This window comes from Larus michahellis, chromosome Z, assembly GCF_964199755.1.
Source record: "Larus michahellis chromosome Z, bLarMic1.1, whole genome shotgun sequence".
NCBI classification, from domain to species: Eukaryota; Metazoa; Chordata; class Aves; order Charadriiformes; family Laridae; genus Larus; species Larus michahellis.
In genome coordinates this window covers 52843381-52870606 of record NC_133930.1, presented here as the reverse complement: position 1 = coordinate 52870606, position 27226 = coordinate 52843381, and the positions used below count along the sequence as shown (strand labels likewise).

At 45.0% G+C, this 27226-nt stretch overlaps 2 protein-coding genes across 2 annotated transcripts; one reads left to right on the top strand and one right to left on the bottom strand.

Annotated features, from left to right (window-relative positions):
• Positions 1–1573: 1573 nt before the first annotated feature.
• On the top strand, positions 1574–11296 carry NANS (N-acetylneuraminate synthase). Its single transcript, XM_074569782.1, has 6 exons — positions 1574–1808; positions 2873–3088; positions 6492–6591; positions 6860–7014; positions 8061–8327; positions 9515–11296. The coding sequence occupies exons 1-6, from the start codon at positions 1677–1679 to the stop codon at positions 9722–9724; spliced, it is 1080 nt and encodes a 359-aa protein (XP_074425883.1). The 5' UTR covers positions 1574–1676; the 3' UTR covers positions 9725–11296.
• Positions 11297–12017: 721 nt separating this feature from the next.
• On the bottom strand, positions 12018–24349 carry TRIM14 (tripartite motif containing 14). Its single transcript, XM_074569781.1, has 6 exons — positions 24161–24349; positions 20136–20231; positions 19003–19236; positions 17769–17931; positions 16442–16534; positions 12018–12874 (listed from the first exon to the last, which is right to left on the bottom strand). Exons 1-6 carry the CDS (start codon positions 24341–24343, stop codon positions 12339–12341), a joined length of 1305 nt encoding a protein of 434 aa, XP_074425882.1. The 5' UTR covers positions 24344–24349; the 3' UTR covers positions 12018–12338.
• Positions 24350–27226: the final 2877 nt, after the last annotated feature.

Here is a 27226-nt window from a genome sequence, read left to right as displayed (position 1 = left end):
ATGAGGAAAGCAAAAGTTTGAGTGGAGAGAAGGGATACGTGTGTCGCATTACTTAACATTGCTGTTACAATCTTTTTCTGTTATACAGAAACACATGGCAACACATCCTATTTTGAGTTAATTTTGCTTCAAGGGAAAAGGAATTAAGAATTTTTTACCCACATACTCCATTTGATTGTTGTCAGAATTGTACACTTATGTTTTACACTTTTTAATTGTTTTTGTGTTACAAATAGTCTTACTTTACTTATTGATGTATTTTAAGGCAAAATCAGAGTAGAGTCAGCTAGAACATTCTGATCCATTCAAATCATTTGAAAATTCTAATCATTTTTTTCTGTATGTCTCCTTGAAAACCTGTAAAGCCCTGACATTTTTCACTGCAACAGAAATTCTAGTTTGTAGGTAAGTGAACACAGTGAATATAAGTAAGTGAATACACAGAAGTGTAAAGTCTGTGCATTTCTATGTAAGGAAAGAAAACAATACGCAGGTTAAATGAAGAACCTGTCATTAGTTTGGGCGTAAGTATGTTAAACAGCCTCTGCTAGGGGAACGTCCATTCACTTATATCCAGCACAGTAACCTATGCAAATCCAGACCATGTTACATTCCTCCCATCAGGAAAACAACCTATTTTTTTTGGCATAAAACAAGAAACTCACCTAGTTATAAAAAGCACGAAGCTGAAAGGGTATTTGGAATAATTGTCAGGAATTTTTGCAACTGTGTGGCCAGGTGTAATGTCTGACTTGTTTCTGCCAATTTATTTGAAGCTATTTAATTAATGACACATCACTATTTTGGCAGTTTTGTGTCATGCTGAGCTGAGTGGGGATTTGCCAAGACCAGGGAGACGCCGTGTGTAAGCGGGCCGTAAGGTAGGGCACCCACCTCTGACCCAAACACACTGCAGCACACTCGACCATTTATTTTGGTGCATCATGGAAGGTCCTGCCTAAACCAAGTCCTTCCTGTAAATCCCCTCTGCATCAATGGTTATTAAGGGCCTCTCAGGCGGGCACACAGAGTCCGTCTGTGTTTCCTGGGAGACTCTGTTCTGCCGCCACAGAAAGCGCCTCTCTGGCCAGGCTGGAGAAGGCCGTGCGGACCAGACACCCTCCCGCGGACCCCGCGGGGCCTGCGGCCGCGGCTCCGGGGACGGGAAGGGCCGCCAGAGCGGGAACAGCTGCCGTCTGCGTGTCACCGGCGCCGCGATGGAAACCTCCGCAAACACCCCCGGGCACAGGGACCCGCCGGGCGCCGCCGTCCCCGGGAGCCCGCACCCATAAGACGGAAGCGGACCCGGGGCCTCCGGCAGCGTCAGGCCGGGCGGCTGGGGGTCAGACGGCCCACGGGCCCCCGAACACTTCCCGGTCACCTCCGCCGCCCTGGATCCGCCCGCGCGTACAACACCGCGGAGCCGCCGGTCGCGCCCCGCCGCGGCCTCCCGGCGCCACCTAGCGGCCCCGTAGGCAGCGGCACGACAGCCCCCGCGCCTGCCGGGAGGTGCCCACCGGGCAGGGGGCGGTGGCCGCCCCGCCCGCCGCAGCGCGGATTGGCTGCCGCCACGGGCCCGGGCAGTGGCGCCGCCGGGGGCCGGGAAGCGTCGGCGCAGTCGTGCGGGGCGTTGGCAGCGGCCGTGGGGTAGTGGCGGTGGCGGTGCGGCGGCCATCATGTCGCGGGAGTTCGAGCTGTGCCCCGGGCGGCGCGTGGGCGGCGAGCAGCCCTGCTTCATCATCGCGGAGATCGGGCAGAACCACCAGGGCGACCTGGCCATCGCCAAGCGCATGATCCGCATGGCCAAGGTGCGCCCAGTGGGGGCGGGCGGGCGGGCAGGGGCCGCGGCGGGGCAGGGCTGCCCCCGCTCCCTCACCGCTTCCTGCTCCGCCGGGAGCGCTGCCGGGCTCCACCGGCCGCGGCAGGCAGGGAGGTGCGGGTGAGCGGGGGCCCCAGGGCACCGGCGGGGGCCGGGAAGGCCGGGAGTGAAGCTTTCTCACGCCTTCCGCGCGGGGGACGCTTCGGTGCGGGGAGCATCGTCTTCGGGGCGGTGGCACCGCCTGGGGGGGAGCGGAGCGATTTACAGGGGGAATTTTCACACTAACGTAGCTGCGAGGAGACGGTCGTGGCGAGGGCCAGCGGGGCGGGCGCTGCCGTGGTAGCCTTCGGTCTGTCCCTCACAGCCCGCGGTCACATCGTGGTCTCCTTCAGGAAGCCCCGGCCTCGCTGAGGGCACGGACTGGTGAAGCGTCCCTGGTGAACCTCCAGTTTGACCTGATTGTATTACTTTTTGGGGTAATATTCTGTCATCCGGTAGGACAGCCAGGCTGTTTTAAAATCTGGTGTTGTACATGTTAGATATACCTACGTTAGAAAACAGCGTATCATCACTGAGGGAAAACTCGGGACATAATGTGTTCAGACCCGTGGCAGTGGTGTTAAGGGGAAAATAGTGAGAATTTTACTTCACTGTTTGTTTCATTTCAGACAAATTTCAGATTCATATTCCTTGTTCTGTGGAATCCTGTCTCCTTGTTTTCAAGTAAAATTATCATGTGACAGCTGAGCTTGGAAAACAGCACAGAAATAAACTCTTGAAATAAGTGGCATAACAAAAGGCAGTTCAGATTTGTAGTTTTAGTATGATTTCTTTCTAGACTGCTGCTCTTAAGTTTATAGGCATTTTGAAACAAGAGGGCTCATGGGTGTGCAGGTCCTCTGTCATTCTGTGTTTGTACCATTCCTGTGTTTGCGATGATGATAATGTGAAAACCCCACTGCAGGTGAGCACATTAGTTGCACAAAGCTTGTGTTCAAACTCAGGGTGAGTGCAGCTTCGCTTGCACTTCCGCTCAGTGTGCTTGTTTTGCAGGAGTGTGGAGCAGACTGTGCTAAATTCCAGAAGAGCGAACTGGAGTACAAGTTCAACAAGAAAGCCTTAGAAAGACCCTACACCTCTGAACACTCCTGGGGAAAGACCTATGGGGAGCACAAGCGTCACTTGGAGTTTAGTCATGAGCAATATAGAGAGCTAAAGAAGTACGCAGAGGAGATTGGCATTTTCTTCACAGCTTCTGGCATGGATGAGGTATGTAATTCATACTGGAATGACAAGCACAGTCCAGCTGTTGTATCTCTTTGTTATTACTTAGGCACGACAGTTCTTATATAAAAAGAATACTAAATATGTGTGGACCTTGAATTTCTAAATGAGGAAACTACAGTAATTGTACTTCTGCCAGTTCATTTGTGTCTCTATAATGGTTAAGTAGATGGCTGAACATTTTGGAAGACCTGCCATGTATGCTGAGGTATTTACGGACACTAAATCATATTAGAGACAAGGCCTCAGTTGAACTCCATAAACAGTCAAGGTTTTAGATCAAGACCACAATCTGACCACTATTGGTGTTGTCTGGTATACTGGCTCCAGGAATTTCAAACTTCCCTCTGTATTTAAACCAGATTCATTTCTCAAATTAATCTCTTTTTTTTTTTTTTTCTTTTCTGTTTACGAGAGCCCAGTTCTTTTTCTAAGCAGCAGAAATGCTTATGTTCCTTTTTGTTTTACCAATCTCATGGAGGGGGTCTCCACCTTGCCCAGTTACTCCTGAAGCATTTACTGATTTTTTGTCAGTGGGGTCTTGGAACAGGCAGTCTCAGGAGCTTGTAAACTCCTGAAGCTTATCTGCTGCTGTTCCCCCTTACAAGATGTGTACTTTCTCTCTTGCATGTTGGCTGCCTCAAAGCGATGTTTAGTTACAGTATTGACAAATGCAATGTACAATTGAAATGTGTAAACCAGAAAGATCAGGTAACAGCTAAACCTCAATATAGATCAGAGTTTACAGATTCTTTTACTTTTCTTTGTGGCCTAGAAAATACAGAGCACCAAACTGAAAGAGACCCTCCAGCAGTAAGCTAGACACTCTTGCGTGTAACACAAGCACAGCCATGCCCCTCTCTTTCTGAAAGTAGCCTTATCCAGGATGGGACAAGAATGGGATTTATTTAATGTTTTAAGGTGATTGTTCACTGCCTCACTTTCCTTAACGAGAAAATTCCTGATGCATCAGCTTAAACTCCTTTCTCATAATTTTTGTCCTGCCTCATCTGACATAAAAGTTCATGCTTTTCTTGATTCCCCTCTCTGTGTATTTGAACACCATTATCACATCTCTTTTCTGCTTTGTGTTCTCTGGACTAAGCAATTTCAATTCCTTCAGCCTTGTTATGCTGTCTTTTCTAGTCCTCTGGCTGTTCTCACTGCTTCTATCAATTTACCGTCCTATTGACCAAAGTCTTTGAATTGCCGTGCCCCAGCTGAGATGGTACGAGCAGCAAATACCATAAAAAATTATTTCAGGTGTCTGACAGACAAAAAGGTGTTTTGCATGTATTGCAATAGCCCGACATCACAGACTCAGAAATAGATCTGTGAAAAGAGGGTATTGTGATTTTTTTCTTATTGTTATCTTCCTGTCTAGGAGATGTGAGCACCACCTGCTCCTTTAAGAAAAGAGCAATTAAATCCAGTAGCCTTGGACTTCTGTATCTGGGATCTTAAAGAACAATATGCCTTTGGGGTGAAAAAAATCACACTCTTTCTTTGATGTTAAAACCTCCAGCTTCTAAAGGCTCTAGCGCAATGCAGAACACCTTTCATATGCAGCAGCTAAAATTACTTTCCACTTCTGGGATCCCTCTTTTCCTCAAAATCCTGTGGTCCTTGGTGTGTGGTCTCATCAGCTAATTAACACTATTGATACGTGTTTGTGCCTTCTTTTTTGAACAGTAATTACATTACACAGCTCTTAAGACTTCTGGTGGCATTTCTGTGAGGCATGGGTGCGGAATTTATGGCAAACATTACATAAATTGACATAATAAGTTCTTGAGAATACATAACTTCTGTAAATTCAGCATGATCTCTGGAACTCCAGCTATGTCCAGAAGAGGTTAAATTGTGTGTTTAACTATATGAAAAAATCAATGAAGTGATGTGTGAAGTAAATAGAAAGGCTATGAGTAACTCCTTTATCTACTCTGTTCCAGAGTGTACTGGAGACAAAACAGGATCTCATTGAACCACACCTTTTAATGTCATCCCTATTGTTTGATATTACTTCCTGTTCCTTGAATTTCTTACAGAAAAGCTGCCAATTTTCAAGATATATTTACCTAATGAAGAGTGGCCTTAGATATGAGGTCTATCTGTCATACTTAATTTTGTGCAATCTCCTCAGATTAGATCTGTGGCTTTTTAAGATAGTGTATTCATTGTCTTCATGCACAATGCATCTTAGTAAATAAACTATATTAAAGAGATATTATGCATCCTAGTACAAGAAAATGATTCTGCATTATAATGACGATAGAAAAATTAGACTGAAGAAGATGTGATTCTCTTCTGGACATCAGCACTCTTTCTCTGGACTAAATAAATTTGACTGCAACAAGGAATGAGCTGAAAAAATTACAAGTGTTTGTGGGTAGATGAAGGGGCACAAAGTTAGTTAACTATTTAATTGTTTCACTTGGATATGAAATCCAGTCAGCTGGATTTCAGTATCTCTTGCCTGTGATAGGTTTGGGATTTTCTTCCTTAAAAGTACTAATTTTTATAAGGCAGCTTACTGATGCAATACTGATTTTCATGGAGCCTCCAATGATTCCTGAATTCTCTTCAATACAGCACACACATTTTTAGAAGATGGCAGAGTACAATTAACATTTGAATAAACTGGTTTATAGTAATTTCTTTGGCATATTTTATACTTATTTTCTACTCTCTCTCCTAGAAGCAATTCCATTTTGGATTTCCCTTTTTGGGCACTTACTTTTTTTCATGTTCTCATTCAACATACTCATGCAATTTTTCAGAGTGACAGATCTATTCAGGAAAACTACCTGTAGTTTTAAACACTCTGCGTTTCAGTATTTCTAACCTGCAGGAGGTACATGGCAGGAAGACTGCCTGCGTGCCTGCAGTACATCATCTTCAGCAGGCAAGCTCCCATCTGCAGGTAGTTGCTCTCTGTGTTGGGCCACAGCATTCTTGCTTTTTTTGGCACTACAACCTCATCTTGAAGTTAGAGGAGCAGTGGAGCTCACCTGTACTCAGCAGTTGTATTTACAGCTGGCTTGACCAGCAATGGCTGAGAGACCAAAGAGACTGCCTTGAGACAGGTATCCCAGTCAAAAACGTGGAAAATCAGGTTTCATAGTAGAAGTATAAAAGAAGGCACCTCAATAATACTTCACCTGGAGGGAACTCAGAAACTAATACCCATGGAATAGTAAGTTATTTCAGAAGCACTGTATCTGGGGAGGAGATATATCTATATATCTGTCTCTATATATTTATATATCTCTATATATATCTGTCCTATTTAATTAAGCTTTGTTTTTTTCTATTTTGAAGGGTTGTTTATGTTCTTTGATACAACTGAAGTGGCATGTTAAAATGCAGTGATTTATTTTCCTTGTAGATGGCTGTGGAATTTCTACATGAACTCAATGTTCCATTTTTCAAAGTAGGATCAGGAGATACAAACAATTTTCCATATTTGGAAAAGACTGCAAAGAAAGGTAAGCATTTTCTTTTGAGCCGTCTTGATAAACATCACTGTGTCTCAGTAGATCAGTTATTAGGTTTTTCCTCCAATTGATTTTGGAAAAAAGTCTAAACTACCTTTAGAAGAAAACCACCCTCAGACTTGAGGAAAAAAAAAGGTTCACCCAGCTTCCTTTTTTTTTAGTTTAACTGAATTCATTTACTTCAAGAATTTAATTTGATTCTGTGTAGCCTTCTTACGTTCCTAGGACAAAACGTGTGCATGTTTTTTCTAATGGCTAGGTCGCCCAATGGTGATCTCCAGTGGGATGCAGTCGATGAACACAATGCACCAGGTTTACCAGATTGTGAAGCCCATCAATCCAAACTTCTGCTTCCTGCAGTGCACCAGTGCATACCCACTTCAGCCAGAGGATGTCAATCTACGTGTTATATCGGTCAGTGAACATGGGTAGGGTACCAGAGAAGGGTTATGCACTTTTATTGAGATATATTTCCAGATCTTAGGCATGCTGGAATTTGCTTCTGGCAAGTTAGAAGATGTACCGTGTTTCTCTAATTTATGCAATTGTTGAAGTAAAAATATCTATTGCATCCTCTTTTAGCAGAACTCAGCTTTGAGGAATATAATAAAGGATGTTACTGGAGTATTCAAAATTAAACAGAGGAAAATACGACATGGTTAACATGTTAACCCTGCACTTTGTAGTGCAAAGAAGAACTATGCAGACTGTTACCATTAAGAACCTGCACAGCATTGAGAACATAACTTTCTAGTCTAGCCGCCTGTTTTAAATTTTGTTAAAAACACTTCATGTGAATATCAGAGCAATGAAGAAAATGGATTAGGCCATTGTATAGTTTCCTACACTGAAAATATTAGTTGGCTATGTCTGATAATGATGCAAGAAAATTTTCCCCAATTGGCCAGTGTTCAAGCACTTGCCCAGCTTTATGCACACGTAGTATGTTACTTTTAGAATACTGGGACATAGCTGCATTTAATTGCCTTTAGGAGTGGGTGACTGTCCCTATGTATGGCTGAAAGGATTGCTTCGTATTTTAAGTATGGCGTTGGAAGAAATCTGCTCCGGACACAGGTCTAATGAGTCCATTGGGTTCTTGGATGAAACTGATACAGTAATATAGACTATATTGCTGTAACGTACAGTGGTGTAGGCTTTGAAGACCTTAAAGAGTAAAACTGAATTAAAAAGAAAAGCCTAAGAGAAATCATAGACTAGAACATACCTTCTTGTCCTTGTCAGTATTGATAATCCTAGTGAAATTCTTAAAACATGACAGTCAGTAATGCAGTATGACTTGTTGAATATAAAAAAAATAATAATTCTCTATATAACCAACTGCTTGTTTTGTGGCACAGTAATTGTCCATTGTTTTTATTGCAATTATCACTGTTAAATTTGCTTTGTCTTTGCAATTACTACCTTGGTAATTCAGACCAACTCTGTCATGATTCAAGGCATACCAGTCAGCTTTTCCGGATATCCCCATTGGCTATTCAGGGCATGAAACTGGCATAGCCATTTCAGTGGCAGCTGTTGCTATGGGTGCTAAAGTAGTGGAACGCCACGTGACTCTTGACAAAACGTGGAAAGGAAGTGACCACCAAGCATCCCTGGAGCCAAATGAACTGGCAGAGTTAGTGAAAGCCATCCGTACTGTGGAAAAAGCAATGGGTTCACCAATCAAACAGCTCCTGCCCTGTGAAATGGCTTGCAATGAAAAGGTAACTTTTGCTTTTGATTCATGTATAGCTGAGACTCATTTAGACCTATAGCTAATAACTCTATATTCAGAAAAATAGCTTGCTAATTGTTTACTGCAGTAGCGTTTCTGCCTCTGCACTCAAAAATTTCTGCTGGTAAGTAGCAGCATGCCCAGTGTTTATGCTTAGCCCACTGTAACGTTAGTGTTGACCTGTCATTTTATATGAACCGCCATTTCTGCCAGTCGGTAACTATTTTTACCAAAGTATAATGTTGGCAATTTTGGGCGTAGTGGAGTTCTACGTGTATCATCCAGTGGTTAACTAAGTTGAGGAGAATCATAGAATCGTCTAGGTTGGAAAAGACAACCTTAAGATTGAGTCCAACCATTAACCTAACACTGTCAAGTCCACCACTAAACCACATCCTTAAGTGCCACATCTACATGTCTTTTAAATATCTCCAGGGATGACTCAGCCACTTCCCTGGGCAGCCTGTTCCAGTGCTTGGCAGCCTTTTTGGTGAAGAAATTTTTCCTAATATCCATCCTGCACCTCCCCTGGTGCAAGTTGAGGCCATTTCCTCCTGTCCTATTGCTTGTTACCTGGGAGAAAAGACCGACCCTGACCTTGCTACAACCTCCTTTCAGGTAGTTGTAGGGAGTGAGGTCTCCCCTCAGCCTCCTTTTCTCCAGACTAAACAACCCCAGCTCCCTCAGCTGCTCCTCATAAGACTTATTCTCCAGACCCCTCACCAGCTTCGTTGCTCTTCTCTGCACCTGCTGCAGCACCTCAATGTCTTTCTTGTAGCAAGGGGCCCAAAACTGAACACAGTACTTGAGGTGTGGCCTCACCAGTGGCGAGTACGAAGTACTTGGTAATAGGAGTAATATGTCTTTATGACTGTATATGAGCTGCTTTTACACTAAGCTAAAATACTAGTCAGTCTAATCAGATTCCCTCCATTCTGAAAAATTCCAGTGAGCCATTATCAAGTTTCAGGAAGGATCTGGATGTTCCCAGCAGCCTAGTTATAGTGGAGGTTTCCACTCTAACTCCTTTATTTGGAGTAAGACATAATGGGGAGGGAAGTTCCACACAACCTGCTCCCAAGTAACTGCACAATACTTTCTAGCCTTTTTTGGTATATTAAACCTAGGAATATGTTTGACTTAAACTTTTTTTTTTTTTTAATTTCTCCTCTGTAGCTGGGAAAATCTGTTGTGGCCAAAGTGACAATTCCTGAAGGTGCAGTACTGACACTTGACATGCTGACAGTGAAGGTGGGAGAGCCTAAGGGATTTCCCCCAGAAGCCATCTTTGATCTGGTGGGCCAGAAAGTTAAAAAAAAAATCGAAGAAGATGAAACCATCACTGAGCAAGCAGTGGAAAACCATGTCAAAAAAGTGAAGTGCTAAACCAAAGCACTTGATTCCATATTTCATGATGAAGTACTGCACTACTGCACAACGTTTTAAGTACAGCAGCATGGTAGATTAGAAGAAGGGGATATTATTAGGATCCAAGCAAGTTAGAATTTTCAAGTTCTTATTAGCAGGAAGTTTCTGAAACAAGGGGATATAAATAATGAAGACTAATTTTATTAGAAACCATATAGCATTGTGTCTAGAAAATACCATGCTCCTCCTTTCACCATTCCACTTAATTTATGCTAATTTGGAGTTTTGCCAAATCTAAGATCGCAGTCTGCTGCTTTCCAGCTTCCCTTTTCTGGGAAGAATATAATACATCACAATAATTTTGCTACGCTTTAAATGGTCCTAACCCTTTATCTTTTGATGTTCCTCTCTTTCTGTCATTTTCCTCACCCCTGTGATAACAGCATGTTAGCTGGAGTTGAATGCAGATAAGCGAAAGTTTACATACACTGAACAGAAAACTACACCACTGATGTTTTTTTCTCAAGATGAAAGCCTTAGAAAGTCTCAAGGTAAAGCAGTGGGTTGCAGGAATCTGCACTCGGGGGAAAATGAGTTCCTTGAGACGGCTACATTCTCAGGAGACAGTACCAAGAATGGAAGCAAACCGGCTATGTAGAAGGGTCCCATTTAAGGGGCCAGAGAAAGAGCCTTTTTGCACTTTTTGTGAACTGAAAGGCAAAAGGGCGAGCCAGACAGAGTAAGGGGGGGGAAAAATAGATCTGAGATGGATCAGTGGAAATAAACCTAAGCTACGCTTCAGAAAAACATTAAATGCATCTATTGTGAGCTGAGTGAAGCCTGAAATCTTAAATCAATTCTGCAGGGCATTTGGATACCTCTATTTGTAGCTGGGGGCAACATCCCAGGTAGGAAGCCAAATGCTGGTGAAAATTCAGTAGCCTCCTTCCTGTATTAACAAGCAAATATATTGGGTTGGGTTTTTTTTTTCCCCCGACACTAATGTCCAAGGGAGCTGAGACTGGCTGCCTGACTAGATCACGTCACTAGGTTTCAGCATGAAGGTCAGTGCTCCTCTTGTGTGCTCTGCCCTTGCATCACTTTTCAACACAGATGTGCCATCCCACTCCTGTCAGCCCGCTGCTCTTCCCTTTGTCCAGGAAGGAGCCACATAGCAGCAGCTGCAAACATGCATCCCTCAATTAGCTTAGGTTAGTGCTGAACTGCTTTGATATAACTAATCTGTGTTTTTCTCTGGTGGAATGATTTATTAGTGATGTTTATTTGGAACTTGCTACCTCTTGGTCACAAGTTGAAGTATCTTGAATTTGGTGGTGGTGCTTCTGTACCTGTGAGCCGTTCACTTTCAAAATGTTTATCGTTCTGCAATTCTGAGGAAACTGTATTCATATCTTTAAACTGGAAAGCAGATATTCTTTGAATCATGTGCTTGACCGTATACAGGAGCTCTGATTGACGCAGTATACTTGCCTTACATTAAAAAACTCCTCAATTGTTAAAAGATTTTTTTTTTTTTATTTCAAATTTGAAAAATAAATTTAGCTTATAAAAAAAGCTGTTGTTTCTGCATTTCAGCCTGTGGTCAGACCTTGCCTTTGCCAGCACTGGAGATGATTCCAGGACCTTTAGTATTTGAACACTAAGATTACACGACCTGCTTCGAGTAGCAGTGGTTCTTCTTTCCAGCAGGGCTGATCCTAGGGGCTGCTGTAAACATAGCCTCCAAAAATTTCCAGGACTTTTAATTAATGTAGTGGGGGGAAAAAAATGATCCCTATACAGAAACTTGCAAGTTGACTCTCCTAGTTTTATGTGAGCATATCTTCATCCAGCTGCAGTTAAAGACCCTTTGCAAATGGGACACAAAAATAAATTAAGCACAAGTGCCACACTGACCTAGAGTTTTTATTGCGCCTGTAGGTCCTCCAGGTATTTCATCTTCTACTGGGGGTGGTACACAACTGTTTCCACTCTGTGTGGATAAGGCCACCCAGAAGCCCAGTTCAGAGCCTCTATTGCAAGTAAGACCAGCTAATGGCTATTAAGTGTGGCTACAGAAGCTTGTACTTCAGTTTTACTTGAAGGGACCTTTCCAACAGTCGATTTTTCCAAGGTGTACTTAAGTATGACCTAATTCATTTACCGTATTTATTATCCAAATCTGACCTCAGTTATAACAATGTGCAATATATGAAATTGAAGCTTGAACCAAACTAAACCTCCTACCATACACAATTGCAGCCTCTCCAGGAAAATGACAGGAGGGGGTTAATAAAAAAAGATGGCAATATCCAGGTTCAAATCTGAGTTGTAATATGCTCCTTTCAACCAGACTTTTTCCATTTTGCCAGTTGAAAAAAGTATTAAAAATATTATATATGGCACTTTAGGTGGTACATTGACATCATTTATAAGAGCCAGATCACGTTCCCCCATTGAAAAATGCATCTATATTAAAAATTACTGTTGGTTTTCTTGAATTTAACTGTTAACCTTCTAAAAGCAGCATAGTTACAACTTTCTTAGGACAGAGATTAATTCACATAGATGATTGCTATAGTGGCTTTCCTAGTAAAAACATGAAATAGTAGGCTTTATTTTGCTTTGTTCCTTATGTTAGTTTGCATATTCCAATGGACCCTTCCCAGAGCCTCAAGGCTGGGTAAACTGGTTCTGTGAACTTGCAGCGGAAGGTGTGCAGATGAGCCATGCCATCAGTAACATTGTAGAATGAAAGGATTCCTGCTTCATAATCCAGAAAAATGCCAATGCGATCAGGATCATCTTCTACCAGGATGGGGGTTCTCTCCCCCTTGTGAAATGCCCAGTACTCAAAATCAAACTTCTTAAGGCACCAAGATGCTCTATTCCAGCCCAGTCGACAGGTTTCAGAGTCTCCTTTCCTGCCAATGGAAGGGTAGGCTGCGCCGATCCACCACCCGGCTCCGGCATGAAGCAGATCAACTTCCCAGTAATGGCTCCCAGACAGGAACGCATCTCTGCTTAGCACTTGCCATAGTTTATCGAATCTCTGGGGACCACAAGGGTAAAATAGCCTCCTCCAATTACAGCTTACTACAAGACGATCATCAGACAATTTCAGCCTTGGGTGAAGGCTGTCATATTCCCACGTTGGTGATCTTGCATCTGCAGTCAAAACCATAAACATACTTACTACATTGATCATGACTCTTGAAAGAAGTACAAGTTATAAAAAAAACTGCAAAGGAGCCCACGGCTGGCTGTGTCTTGGAATCTGCAGTTTTGCAAGGAAAAACATATTTTTAATAGAAAGCACTGCTCTATTTAGATGCACTGATGCTTTAAAGTTGCATAGGCTTTAAACCAGGTCAATAGAAGACAAATATGTAAGTCAGTATATGCATTGTTCACAAATTAGAAGATGAATACAGCTAGGTAGGGAACAAACACAGAGAGCTTCTGCTGTATGTGGAATACTTGGAGACTTCTAGTGGGATTAGGGCCTAAGGGTTTTAGAGAGCACTTGAGCGGTCTCTTGGGTTCTGAGATCCTATTCCACTGAAATGCCATTTGAAGATGCACTAGCAGTCTGTTTCTCATAAAGGCACCACAGCTCTGAGCAGCAGCATCATGTACATTGCAAAGGAACAACAGTGTTTATAATATTTTAAAATCCAGACTTCTTTGATTTCTCTGCAGTGTTGCATATCTGAACTACATGTTTAGACCTCTGATCTCAACAGAGTACAGTCTTTCACAGTGCTTTACTGGCAGCATAGTACTAAATGAACACAAAATGGGGCAACAGATGCATTCAAACAAGAACTTAAATATTTTCCTTGCTCCTCAGTGTTGAACTTAGAAATGAAAGGTAATTACACAGCAGGTTGCTGTATGAGAGAAATCTGTCTTTGCAACTGAATTAATTTGTCACTTATTTGAATTTGTTGCTATTTCCTCTCCTGTGTTCTCACATAGAACCGTCTCCCATAAATTAAATATGTCTAATGTGGGCTAGCTGGCATATTCCATAGTCCAAAGCCCAGAAGCTGTTTTCATTCAGGCTGGAATCCCCTCCTCTGCCATCAGAGCAATGCGTAAACCACTCCACTGCACTCTGTGTCCTGTTACTCCCAAAATTCCATGCCATGAGCAGGGAAGGCTAAGTAAGGTCTCCCACGATTCACTGTGAAAGAGCACCGGCACTGTGGCCTGTTTCAGTGCCCACATGAGAGAACCGACATCTCGCATTGAGGGTCCATTCACTGCACAGTGAATTGCAACGAAGGCTTACTCTCTACACGTGTCCGTAATGTTTCAGAAAATAAAGTAGTGCACGTGCATTGTGACTATAAGGTACCGCTGGACCCCATGTCTCCTCCTTGCCTTGCTGTGGCCCCTAACATCAGCTGTGTTTTAACTACAGGAGCCAGTGATGCACCACTATCGGTTGTTTTATACGCAGAGCCTAACTAACAGATCATCTTCATGTGGGTAGCATCACTGCACGCAGCACCTGGGTACCAGAAAGGAAGCAGTTGCTTCGTTTGAGGCAAAGACACGCAGAGAGAGTCGCTGATGTGTGAAACGCGTGTCGTGGTGCTGGAGAGCCCACTGCCAACACTCTGCCCCCTGCAATCCGCACCTGTACACCGCAATAAAATGGAGAAGCAAATAGCACTGTACATGCAGCGAGTGTTAACTGAAGCATCACCATTTTCTAAGCAAAAATAAAGCCTCTGTGATTTTAATTTTGGTATTATGTCTGTAAGCAACATTAAAACTTCCAAAAGCATACCACCACAGGGGTACCTCTCACGCGTCTTAATTGTTGTGATCTCCACTATACTTCGGTCAGAGAAGCCTGTATTGGCATTCATGCGGTCTGAAGAGGCTCTAAGTCACATCTATGTGCATATTTGGTGACAAAAGACAAGAAACAGAAACTATTCATGCCGTTAAAACAGCACGCTACAGGATTCTATCTTCTGAATGACTGACTGTTGTTAGTCTTTGTTCCAAGTCACTCCCAGCAGGTAAACAATGGGGATGCTAAGTCTGTACAGAACACAGGTGACACCGAGACCAAAAGACACTTAAAGTAGGGAGGATTTAAAAGGCCTGGATTCAGTGTCTGCTTTTTCCAGTAAGCACTTGAAAAGCTGTGCAAATAAGCAGTGCTGTCTGTCAGTCAAATCTACCTGAAAACCTAGATTTTCATAAAATGCGTTAACTACTACGTCTCAAGCAAATGGAAATATCTCCATTGCTTTAAAGAAAAAAAAAAGACAAAAACCCAAGTACCGAAGGGCATCCAGGTGCTAATGTTTGGAAGCATAAATGTGAACTTGACTAGGAAAATAATGCAAATTAGCTAGAGTTGTTTGGACTGCAATTCTTCCACTTTTCCTAAGTTATGAAAATTTTAAGTGACTTTAAGTCCAAATATTTATGACCAAGGTTTGTCGATTTCACTGGCCCGTGAGCAGTTGCACATCTTTCTAAATTAGATGGTTTGTAGTATTTAGCTTTAACAGAGTTGAGAAACTGTCTTTTCAGCCCTGAAGTGCTCACGTGTGAAGCAAATACAGTGCTTTCTCCATGTATCCCATAAAGAGGCAGCCTGGAGCAGATACAGATGGGCATTTATGAAGCGCAGAAGCCTAGTTCGCTGCCAGCCAAATGCTGCTGCCGTGCTCTCTTATTAGCAAGTGCTCAGTGGCGTGGACCACCTGTCCTTGCACCCTTTTAACAACAGGTTCCGCTACAGAGTGACTGACTCAGTCTGGATGCTGCAGCACAGAAATGGCACAAGTGGGGAAAGACCCATGACACCACAGCCGAGAAGACAGGCTTTGGCTTGCTGCATTCCTGATTCCTTAACACCTGCTGTACTTACAAGTGCAACACCTGTTTGGTCATCTCCAGTTGAGATAACCTGTTTGGAATGAAAAAGTTGCGGTGTTTGGACTTAGATGCTCACTCAGGAGAGCAAGAGAAACAAGACAAGGTGACAACACTGAAAAATACCCCTCTTGGAAAACACCAACCTATAGGTGCAGGGACAACATCTAACACACACTGACAGCACAGTACTTCTCCCTTGTCCTTCCTACTGAGTAACATCCAGAAGTCAAGTCTCCAACTTGGCCACAGTCATTGCCTCCACTGGGCTGGATCCAGACCAGAAAACAGACCTTCTCCTACAACAGGCCTTTGCCACCAGGTACCATGGTAATAGGAAATTGCTTTGAGATTAAAAACAGCCCTCATCTGCTGCAGGCCACAGGAAATGTCCATTAACTTCCCATCAGAGAGATGAAACCTATTCATTGTACATCTTTCCTACCAACACCAGAAGAAATGATCACCTGTAGATTGACCCTTAACACATTACATGGTGGACATATAATTAAAAATAGGCCGCAGTGATCTGGAAAATAGAAAAGTCTTCAAAACTAAATTAGGTACTACCTGACTCACACACTGGCAGTTCTGAATAAAAACACAGGATCAAGATTTCACAGACAGACAGTAAAATTTCTTTCCCAACCTGAGGTACAGAAAATGGTAACGACTTTTCAGGCCGCATCGAGCACTTGCTCCTCGCAAACACTGTAAACATCGGAACCCCTTTAAGATACCGTTTTAAGGTAGTCTCAGCATTAACTGTTTCAATTGTTGAGCCATAAGTGTTCAGAGTGCTTCTAACTTTTGTTCAACCATACTTACGTTTTAAGAAAAGCAACCGATCAACAGGAGACATGGTTTTCAACACTGCTCCAGGCTCCTTCTTTGCAGTGGCATTAAGGCTACTGAAAATATCTGGGCAGAGATGGAAAGGGACAGTTTAGGGAGACTGCCAGTGGAAAAATACAGCTGTACTCTCAAGAAGATTTTAAAAATAAAACACCATGGACAATTTTGCTGGACAGGGTATTCAGGTTTTGCCTCTTTGGTGTGAATTCCACCCATGTCCTGGGGAAAGTCATACAGTCACACTCCACTTTCCAACCTCATGGGACAAACTGTGTTACTTTTGCTGGGGAAGGGCTACTTGCTCCGTATGCTTTTAACCTTATGCTCTTTGGACAGCATGGAGATGCTGGATCCCAGTGTTGCCAAGGAACTACACAATCGAGGACAACCCCATGTAAGCACCTCCCACTCCTCAAAAAGCACCCGCTATCAAATGAGAACTGTCAGGCAGCTGAAGATGCTAGCTACAGAGCACCTGCACAGTACTGTCTAGCAATTCACACATCCTGCAGTGGCGTTTCAGATCTTGTCTGACCATTTTCCCCAGCATCCTGCTAGAATGTTCTTGGTGGCAACTCTCAGAAAAGGGATTATTAAAAAGGTAGCTGGGTGAAATGTGATGGCCGGTGTTTGCCCTGCTCACCTGTAACTCACAGGGCTTCCCCGTGGTTATTTGGCTTTGTGGCTCTATGTCCCATTTGGAAACTCCTTGCCTTAATCATGCCAAAGGTCACTTAAGGATAAAATACCAGCTCGAAGACAAAAGGAGCTCTAAGCAGAACATGTCAACCCACCTTTAAAGTACCAAAAACCCTAGAATTTTTCAGACTGCCTGAGACAGAAAGATCATCAAGTGTATCAATTAGAAAAACTTTTCCAATTTTACAGGTACCCTATGTTCCATGCCTGCCAAATGTCCTGCCAGAGCACTTACACCCAACAGTGACTGAAAGGAGAGAACAGCTACGTTGTGTGGATGTGATGGTCTAAGGCTATACGCAAGACAAGCTTTGCAGGAAGAAATAAGCTGCATTGAAATAACTGACAGAGCTGGAAAAAAGCATCAGACAAGGTTTAAGGCACAAAAGGCCGTCTTCAGAGTTGAAAGAGAAACCTCTTACATTCCTAAATCACCCCTGCTATAGCAACATTACACCAATGCTGTCAGAGAACAGTAGCCATGCCTGAAAAGCTGCTGTTTTCACCTGATTTGGTAAAAAGTCCTGCTCTTACTTACAGACCACACTTTGTTTAAAAGGGGAGCAGGAGAAAGCAAAATTCACAGCACTCTTCCAGATACCTTCTTTAAGCCGGTTTTCTAGTGGTTTCTGTAGAATGGACTGAAGAACTTTCACAAAGTGCTTATAATGGTTAAGTATGTGCTCAAACGAGAGAGGCGTTGGATGCCACTGTTCTAACAGGCGCCTGGGCTCCTGCATTTCCTTTTCGATTTCTGTGTAGTTCTGAGGGCAGAAAGCCAAATTCGACAATTAGTAGAGACAGTGACATGAACGGACTCTTCCCTCCCAGCTCCCACACACCACAGAGCAAGGACAGCTCCATCACTGGGGAAACATATGGGGTGTAACAGGCAAGCCTTGCTGTGTTCAGCCTGCCTATTAGCTCATTGGCCTGTTCATTAGCTCCTCCTGCCTGTAGAGCCAGGGGCTACCCCAGATACAGAGAACCCAGCAGTCCTGGTTAAAACAGGTCCCCCCAGGACACTCCAAGATGGGAAAGAGTTTAACCCTTTGTGGGAAACCCCAACAATGGCAAAATCAAACCACTAAGTTTTAAAAGTGAACTGAAGAATAAAATCCAATCTCTCCTACAAAAAAATCACTCCAAACCCACGAAGAGCAGCTTCCCATGTGGAGGTATGTTGCTAGCACACACAGCAGAATGCCAGGGCTGTATCACTCACAACAATGCAAACTCTCGAGTCTGCTAAGTTGCAAGGATGTAAAAAAGCACCACGGGCCTTCCCATGAAGAATGGCATCCTTTGGCTTCTGTCAGGGCATAAGAACACAACAACACACTCTTCCCAAGGAAGGTGAAGAAGATCATTAGGAAAAAGAGGTTGACATTTATCTGTAGGTAAAAAAGAAAACATTGCCCCCTCCAGTAAAATGATGGCTACTGCTCAGGGTGATTAGGATCTCTTGTAATTAAAGAAATTAGGCAAAGGTTCCCAAGAAGGCTGCCTTTCCTCGGACCTTCATATTACACTGCACAAAGAAAGACCTGATATAGCATTTGTCTTTAGGATTAAGAGACACATATAACGCTGTTCCATATATGCTTAAAATTATCATGAATTTCATACAGACTTTAAATCAATGCCATAGCAGAAAGACCTAACAGCTCAAAAATCAGGAACGAAACTGCTTCACCAAAATACCAACAAAAAGAACATTAAAATGCAGTGAGAAAGACATTGCTCACATACAGAAGGATCTACAGAGGAGATCACGATAGCAGTTTACCAGGAACCATAAGGATAAGAGGTAGAAAGAGACCATACAATACCACCTCCAGCAACTGAATAGGATCACTGTCCTGTTGTATTTGTCTGATTCGACGTGAGAAGGTGTCCAGGGCTGCAAGCTTTTCTTGACAGGACTTCAACTGACGATCACGTGCTTCCAGGGCTTGCTGAGTCTTTTCATCAATTAAGTTTTTTGCCAGACTCTCCTCATCCCGAAGCAGTAAATGGAGTTCAGTGACTGTGTCTGACAGCTGCCTTTTGCTTATAATGGCATGTTCCTATAGATGAAGCAGAAGAGCGTTCCCCCCAGTACTTAACAGACCATAAACATTTCAGGCATTTCTCTCCCAGGCTTTCAGTATTACATTTCGGTTGAATCTTACTGATCTGCTGCAACACTTGACAAACAGGTGTTTACCCCTTAATGGAGTGGCGCCAGGATTTATCTGCTGATGTCCTGGATGGAAAAGCTTGAGGTTGCAAGATGCTTATTTATGCAGAAAACACTTTTTTCAGCTGGCATATAACAGGGACAGGTACTAACTGCTACAAGCAGCAGACCTGGTCCTCTGGTAGCAACACTTTGCCCCCTTTAAAAGCAAGCTAGGGATAGGGAGCTGCTAGGAAAAGAAAGCCTCCAAAATGAAGTGATATCAAACCGCAATGTCCCAAACCTCATAGAGTTCCCTCCAGCTCCTTCTGATGTTTCTGTAACAGAGATGCTTAGAGTTGCTCCTTAGACCAAAAGCCATTTCATGCTCTATAAATGAGGTGGAGCTTAGCATACATTCCCATTCTCAAGACAGAACAAATAGAGCTGTTCTTGTGTTTACTTAACTCTGAAATCAGGCTATTCAATAATGCAGTCCAGAGCAATGCAACTTAGAGCAGTGAAGCCAAAATAACGTATGAGGCTGGGGCTATTTAGTATTCCACTGCACAAAAATTTCAACATTGCTCTTCCAGAGATGTTCAGCTGATCAGGGAGTGAGGGCCAGGCCTTTGGAGACTCTTTCCCTCTTCTCTCCCTTTGATAGTAATATGTTTTGATAGATACGGGGAATACACTTTTTTCATGAGAAGCAGTAGCTGCCTGGGTCTTTGAATAGCTACAGAGAAAGCAAAATGTTTCTCCTTGGAAAATGACCATGCAGTGGAGAAGCAAATCACGCTTTACCTTCAGATCATTAGCAGCCTGCTCTATGCTCCTTCTGTTACCAGCTTCTTGCTCTTTTCTCTCTTCTAGATTCTTCAAACATGATGCCATGAGTTCCTACACAGCAATGAAGCAAAATAAAACACGATTTCATAACAACATCCGTAAAAACCAGAAGTCAATATCCAGCTTCCTTTTTATATATGGGAGTATGTCACCAAAACACTCAGTTTATGAGGCTTATTAAGGCCAGTAGTGATGAAACATAAGGATTTCAGCTGCTCCTGGTGGTTATACTGGTAAGATTCAAAAGCTGTGCGAATTAGTACCACCTTCTTGAGAAGCAGGGAAACCTGTGGTGAAAAAAACATTTTCATCTTTAAATCTATGGCACTGTGCATTTCAAGACTACATGCATTTAGAATCTGAAGGGCAGCTAACAAAGTACTTTTATTCAGAGGATCGGTGGGAGGCTCCGTCTAGCATCAAAATCCAGTGAATGTTCTGGATGCTTCCCAGTATACAAAAGACAATCAGAAATACCCCACTGTCACTACAGTGATGCTGGAGTCTGAATGCCTGCAACAACAGGTACCATCAGCTTGGCTGGTAATTGCAGTATCTGTGATACTTGTGGCATGGCCTGAGATGCACTGCAGCAGCACAGCACAGGCAATGTTCTGCTGTGTCCAGCCACACGGTTTCTCACCCGCAGCCCTCTGCAATCAGCTGTCCTCTGTCTGGCAGGTTGAACAGACTTGGTGCTCTTTGTGATACATTTTTGTCATTAGTACCACGAAAGATCCAGGCAACGCTGCCCCATGCTCTCGGTGCCCTACTGTGATATAAGAGAGCCTCTCGGTAAATATTAGTTAGGTCCAGAGCTGCAGCTGTTATCAGTGTCCTGTTCTGCAGCTGGGACCCAGTCAAGAGCATCTGCATACACATGTACCAGCTCGCTGCAACATCCCCAGGTCAGCATGGCATTTAAGCTCTGCAGGGTTGACAAACTGAGCATAAGCTTTGCTTCAAGGGCAATACTTTGCATTTCTGACATATGCCTCCTTTGAAAACACATGCAATTTTTCATTTGATTATGATAGAGTCAGAATAAATGGGCTCCCAGCAAAAGCCACAGATTTTGCATCTGGAAGTCCCTTGGCACAGCCACATCCATGCAAGCAGATAAATGTTCTCATGACACTCATGTTATGCCATCCATTCCAGACACAGTTTTCCAGACCTGTCCCTGAAGGACCAGAAGGGTTCTGCACCACTTGAAGACTCAGGAGTTCTCCTACGTATCAGTGTTCCTCAATTTATTTTGCAGACAAAAACCACAGAGCAAAACCTAATCTCCCTTGTCTGCTTGCCAAACACATCACCTCCGGCACTCAATCCCTCACAACAGTGATCATATGCAAATACTTATGCCATCCTCAAGCATTTCTGGTTAAGCATTACTTTCTTTACAGAGGTAAACGCAAGAGCTGCTTCCTAGCAGTGGAGACACTGCGTCTGCAACACTGACAGGCCACCCGTGTCATTCACCATAAGGAACTAACTCCAAAAACGTTCCTTTAGGGACTGCTTGGATGCCCCAACTCACACAAGTGAAAACATTGTATAAAAACAAGGATTTCGGAGAGATGAGACTTCTAGCTCCAGTCACGCTCACAGGACACATATCAAGTGCACAGCATGCTGATCCTATGTCCTGCCTTCAGGAGCACAGGGAGTGACCTTCCAGATGATTTTATAAAACCTCAGACCCAGGGATGAACCAGCTGATGGACCACACGTAATGGTTCTCATTTCTTCTTAGCATCCACCGCTAGGATTTGCTAAAAGCACAGAGGAAGATTCTCACACGCTGCCTGGTTGACGTCACATCACAAGGGCTGCACGGAATAACTGCTCCCAGAAAACAAAATCACTAGTCAAAATATGATCTCTTAGGCTACGAATACTTTTGACAGTTTGTGCCTGAAACCTTTGCAGCCCGAAGCCAGCAGATGTCAGCAGAGACTTCCTAGGGACTGAGTGTCACAGGGGGACCAAACTTTCTGCCCTGCTTACTTCCTGTGTTGGCACAAATAACTAGTTACCAATAGCATCTGCTTCCCTGTGTCCAACGGATCCCCAGGGAACCAGCACAACTCGCTGCTTTGTGCACTTTACCCTTGCTAAAATCAAGTTGCCACAGTGCAGTACCTGCATCCACACATTGCCCTGGCTGTCACGAAGGGAATGCAAACACTGTGGTGAGTTCCCAGCTGTTGGAGGGATACTTCGTACTCCAACCAGCAAGCAGGAACAGTGCTCTGAGTTACTCTGACATCTCCAATGGTCTTTCCGCTGCGCTGCTGTTTGCTCGCAGCCTAGCGCACTGCCCTCTGCACCTGTACTGCTCTCTAACATGAACAGCAATAAAATGCCAGAGGAATTTAGCATGACCTGTGCATCTGTTCACGATCTGTGGGAACTCTGAAACTTCCTTAGTAGCACTGCTCCAAAATACCAGGGAAGGAGTGGGAAGGAGTGCGAAGGAGCTCTCTCAAATTGTAAAGAGAGAGGAAAAAAAAAAGCTTCTGAACATGTTACTACTTCTTAAGCTTCACAAGCTTAACAACACAGCATGCAGGCTTCAGCAAGCCTCCTGGCAGGCCCTCCAGGGTAAAACAAAGCATGAACAGGAAGTACTGGGCAAGCTTGCAAAACCTCCTGGGGCTGCTCGATGGACAGCTAAACTGGAATGAATAAAAAAAGCTTGGGGAAGAACCCCTGGGCTGGCTGTGGCTGAGACAGTGAGCTCACAAGAGGTTGGGAGGGGGCCCAAGCAGGCAGATGACCCAAACTAACCAAAAATATAACAAGCCTTGTAATGTCAGGCTCAGCAAAAAAATGGAGAGGAGGGGCTTTAGCTGGGTTAGCCATCTTTGGCTCAGGAAGTGGTCTACCCATGGGAGGTGGTGAGTGATTGCCTTCGCATGGCTTGTTTTGTTCTCTTTCTCTCTTCTTTCACTTCTCCCTTGCTTATTAAACTATTTTTATCCAAACCAACAAGTTTTCTTGGTTTTATTCTTCCTTCCCTCTTCCCCTGTCCCACTGGGCAAGGCAGGGGGAGTGAGCAGGCAGCCCTGTGGTGCTTTGCAGCCTGCCAGGGTTGCAGCCAGCCACAACAACCCCTGCTCCCCATCCACAAGGAGCTTTCAGAGAACAGGCTCTGTGCGTGGGGACTCACGGTGGTCCATCAAGCTACCACAATGGGGGAAGGGAATAAACAGAAATGGCCTTTCCCATTCTCCTGTGGTATCCATGTTTCTGTCTTCTTCTCATCCAAGGTACTTTCAGCCCGGCAATGAAAACAAGTCCCCCAGGGCAACCAAACACCTCCGATTCCCTACACGAGGTCTGAGGAGAAAAAGCTGCTGCTTGTGACGTGACAGTCAATGTCACCTCCCCACTGCCCCTTGACTTAAGGTCCTGTAATGTGTGTGCTTGGGGTGCGGCTGGATAACTCTCTCCCTCTCATGCATAAACCCTGTCCCTCTGCGGGGACAGCATACCCCTGTCCACACGGGATTTATAAAGCACTTACAGAAGTACAGAAACTTTGTTCTGCTAGCCAGTACCGCCTACAAAGTTGATGTGACAACAAAACCAGAGCTCCGCAAGCTATTTGCAAAGCAAGCAAAGCAAGGTCGAAGGCTGAAGGTACTTTGCCTACTGTGTCCACTCCACTAATGCTGGCAGCTGCCACCCTCCCACCCTGGAAAAGCAAAACCCAGCCGCACAAATCCCAGAAAGGAGTTACAAACCGGCAAGACACTCAACCCAACAAGGAAGATGTTTGCTCCAGCTCCGTGCCCCGTGCTCCCCCCAGCCCCTGGTTATATCCCAGCCCCGTCCCCCCGGTCCCCACCGAAGAAAAAGTCCCCGCCGCGGCGGCCAGCCGGGGCCGGGCGGGAGGCGGAGGTCGAGCCGGGCCGGGCCGGGCCGGGCTTCCCCGGGGAGGTCGCCCCGTGTCCGCCCGCGGCGCTCACCTGCTTGCGGCGGACGGCGTGTGGCAGGAGGCAGGCGCGGTGCCCGCGGTGCGGTCCCAGGGCCGGGCAGAGGGCGCAGACGCAGCGCCCGCAGTCCTCGCAGAACAGCTCCAGCGGCCGCCCCGCGTGGAGCCCGCACACCCGCGGACCCGGGGCCGGCACCCACGGCTGCTCCTGCGCCATGGCGGCGGCGGCGGACGCGGGGCGGGCGGGGCGCGGGCGGGGACGCCGGGCCGTGCCCGGCTGGCGGCGGGAGGCGCGCGGGCGGCGGGCGCGCGGGGGGGCTGCGCTTGGCGGGCGGTGAACGCCGGTGGGGCGGCAGGAGCCGCGTCGGGCGGCCGGTGCGCCGGGGGGGCAGCGGCGGGGGAACGGCGAGCGCCGGCAGCCGCCGTCGTGGGGTGCCCGAGGTGGAAGGTGGAGCGCCCTGTGGAGCTCCGGCCGCGCCGGTGAGGAACGCACTCGGGTTTATGGCTGAGCAAAACGCTTGGGCCCGTCACAAGTTTTATCACTTTTCTATTTTTTCGGTTAGATTCTTTTGTCCTCCGTAACGCCTCGTTTATAGAAATGGAAATAAAATGCTCATGCTTTTTAAGTTGGCATGCTTGATTTCTTTGGCCAAAACTCTGAGCTACATTTGACCAAATTTGGAAGGTTATTTTTTATCTGCTTGTTTCTTGCTGTGAATAAAAGCAATGCAGAATATTGTCAAAAAAAAAAAAAAAAGGAAATGTGAAAAAATAGGAAGATGTTTTTAAAACAGGCATTTTGGTAGAAAGTTTGAGAGGTTTGAGAGTCAGTATATGTATTAATACACAAAGGTGTGCAATGCTGAGGAGCAAGGGAAATCCCACTGAAAGCAGGCGGAATCTCGTGCCTGCCAAAGTGCTCCTGAGATAATCAGGGATTTAGAGAGACTTTCTCCAAAAATGCCTTATATAGACCCCATGCTGGAGTCATGGAATCACAAGGATTGTTAGGGCTATATGGAGATCATTCACCACCATCCACCGCCTCACCCCCACATCCCCCAAAAAGTGTTAGCGGCTGCTTTAAAATTAGTGAAGTTGAGGATTTCACAGGCTCCTTGGGACCCTGTTCTGATGTTTGACCATCCTTACAATAAAAACTTTTCCCAGTGTTGAATCAACATTTTTCTCATTACCACTTGTGCCATGTTTCACTGTGCCCTTCCAAGGAGAGTTGTGGCCTCTTCTCTACCTACTCCCATAAAGGGAGCTGCAAACAGTGCTGAGCCCTCTGCTGGAGGCTGAACAAGCCCAGTTCCTTCCATGTCTTTTTGGACATGCTGTGCTTCAGCTCCATTACTGTCTTGGTAGCTTCTGCAGGAGGGTTTGCTTAAGGGAGTCAATGTGCGTCTTGTCCAGGGAAGTGTGTGGCTGGTCTGCCTCACCACAGGGCCACATTGCTGGAAGATACTCAGCCCTGGACCCTGGTTCCTTTTCTGGCAAAGTTGTTGGCCTTCAGCCTTAATTGCTGTAGGGTTACTTCATAGGTTCGATAAACCCAGAAGCCTGCCCTGATCTTCGAGAGGTTCATGCTGCTGCATTTCTGCAGCATGTCACAGTCCTTCAGAAGAGTGGCCATACCTGCCACGCTGTCATTCCTCATCCCCTGCTCCACCCCCTCCTGGTTTGTGATCACAGCAAACTCCCTAAGGGCATATTCCATCCTGTTGTTGATACGAACATTCAAGAACACTGGGCTCAGCATCGATCCCTGAGGAATGGCAGTAGTATCCAGCTACCACCCGGACTTTGTACATCTAGTGATCACAGTGCCTTGCAGTTCAGGCAGTTTTCCATCCACTTTGGAAGTCTACCTATCCAAACATCCGACATCATCAGTTTGTCTGTAAGGACATTATTGAGGCCTATGACCTGCTGTGTTAGAATTTGGAAGTTATTGGTACCTAGGGCATTATTTCCCATTCCACATGTGACTGCAAACGAGCTTACTGAGCTAGGCTCTCTGGGCTTTTTAAGTGTCTTTAATTGTTTACTTTAGAGGAAAGAGTTGCAGTGAAGTTGAAATGTTTGCGTAAATGCTACTGGATAGTCAGGTGCTGATATCAGGCACTAAAATCAGACGTACTTTCACCCCAGTGCTTTACTGTCTAACACTGTGAGAAAATGCTGCTGCACTGTGGCTGTGAGAGGTCAGAAGAGCAGGAGAGACCCTGCTCTTTGCATGCAGCTCCCACATTCAGCCTTCTGGAGTGAACCCCGTTAAGCTTTCAAAACAGGGCTTAAATATCTCAGAGCATGCCTGGGGCTGTTCTTGGCCAAGAAGAATTATCCTCCAGCACAGGCAGTGGGGAGAAGCAGTGTTAAATCAAGAAGAAAACAGGAAGACGTAATGTTTTCCTGGGTCAGCACTATCTCATCCTGAAGGCCTGTTGGGGAAGGGTGAGGTGGGCTGGTGGGGTCAGAATAGGGTTGAGTCTTCAGCTGTTAGTTTTGAGGTGAAACAGTACTTTCCTTCTCTTGACTTTGGATCTTGTAAGCCTTCTGTGAGCTAGGGGTGCATTTTTGCAAAGTTTGTGTGTGGAGCCGGCAGCATGCAGCGCGCAGAGTCCTGGCTTTCGTTTAGCTATAGCATTCTCTATTTCTTTGTACAGAAAATTACTCTGACTCTATCTTCGTACTCGAGTGTAGGGGTGAAAGGGAGGAGTGAAGTCTGTTTTTGTGTACAATTTACAGGTTCTGGTGAGGATCAGGACATTTTTTTTGGCCATCTACAAAAAAAACCCCACCTGAATCACCACTTGGGCGAAGACATTGAGGACTGTAATTTGAAATGGCAGTTACACAACATCTGTAGGCGCTAAACAGCTTTGAATCCCTGCCACACAAGGGGTGAATGTTAAATAAGGCTGAAGCCAAGAATCCTGTATCAAACTGGGGTGCTTTCAATAGAAGCCACCCTTCCCTCTGGCTTGAGAAGAGAAAGAATTTTTATTGCAGAAATCAGAATTTGTTTTGGTTTTCCTCAGGGTTAACTATTTGCAGAGGGATCGTGCAGGGAAACAATCTGGGTCCAGTGAAT

Excerpts from the sequence above, each read along its gene's own strand:
- NANS (XM_074569782.1), top strand. The coding sequence starts at position 1,677 with ATGTCGCGGGAGTTCGAGCTGTGCCCCGGGCGGCGCGTGGGCGGCGAG. Across the intron at positions 7,015-8,060 it reads TCAATCTACGTGTTATATCG|GCATACCAGTCAGCTTTTCC; the intron begins GTCAGTGAACAT and ends TCATGATTCAAG. Across the intron at positions 8,328-9,514 it reads AAATGGCTTGCAATGAAAAG|CTGGGAAAATCTGTTGTGGC; the intron begins GTAACTTTTGCT and ends TCTCCTCTGTAG.
- TRIM14 (XM_074569781.1), bottom strand. The coding sequence starts at position 24,343 with ATGGCGCAGGAGCAGCCGTGGGTGCCGGCCCCGGGTCCGCGGGTGTGC. Across the intron at positions 20,232-24,160 it reads ACGCCGTCCGCCGCAAGCAG|GAACTCATGGCATCATGTTT; the intron begins GTGAGCGCCGCG and ends ATTGCTGTGTAG. Across the intron at positions 17,932-19,002 it reads ATCCTATTCAGTTGCTGGAG|AACTACACAGAAATCGAAAA; the intron begins GTGGTATTGTAT and ends TTCTGCCCTCAG.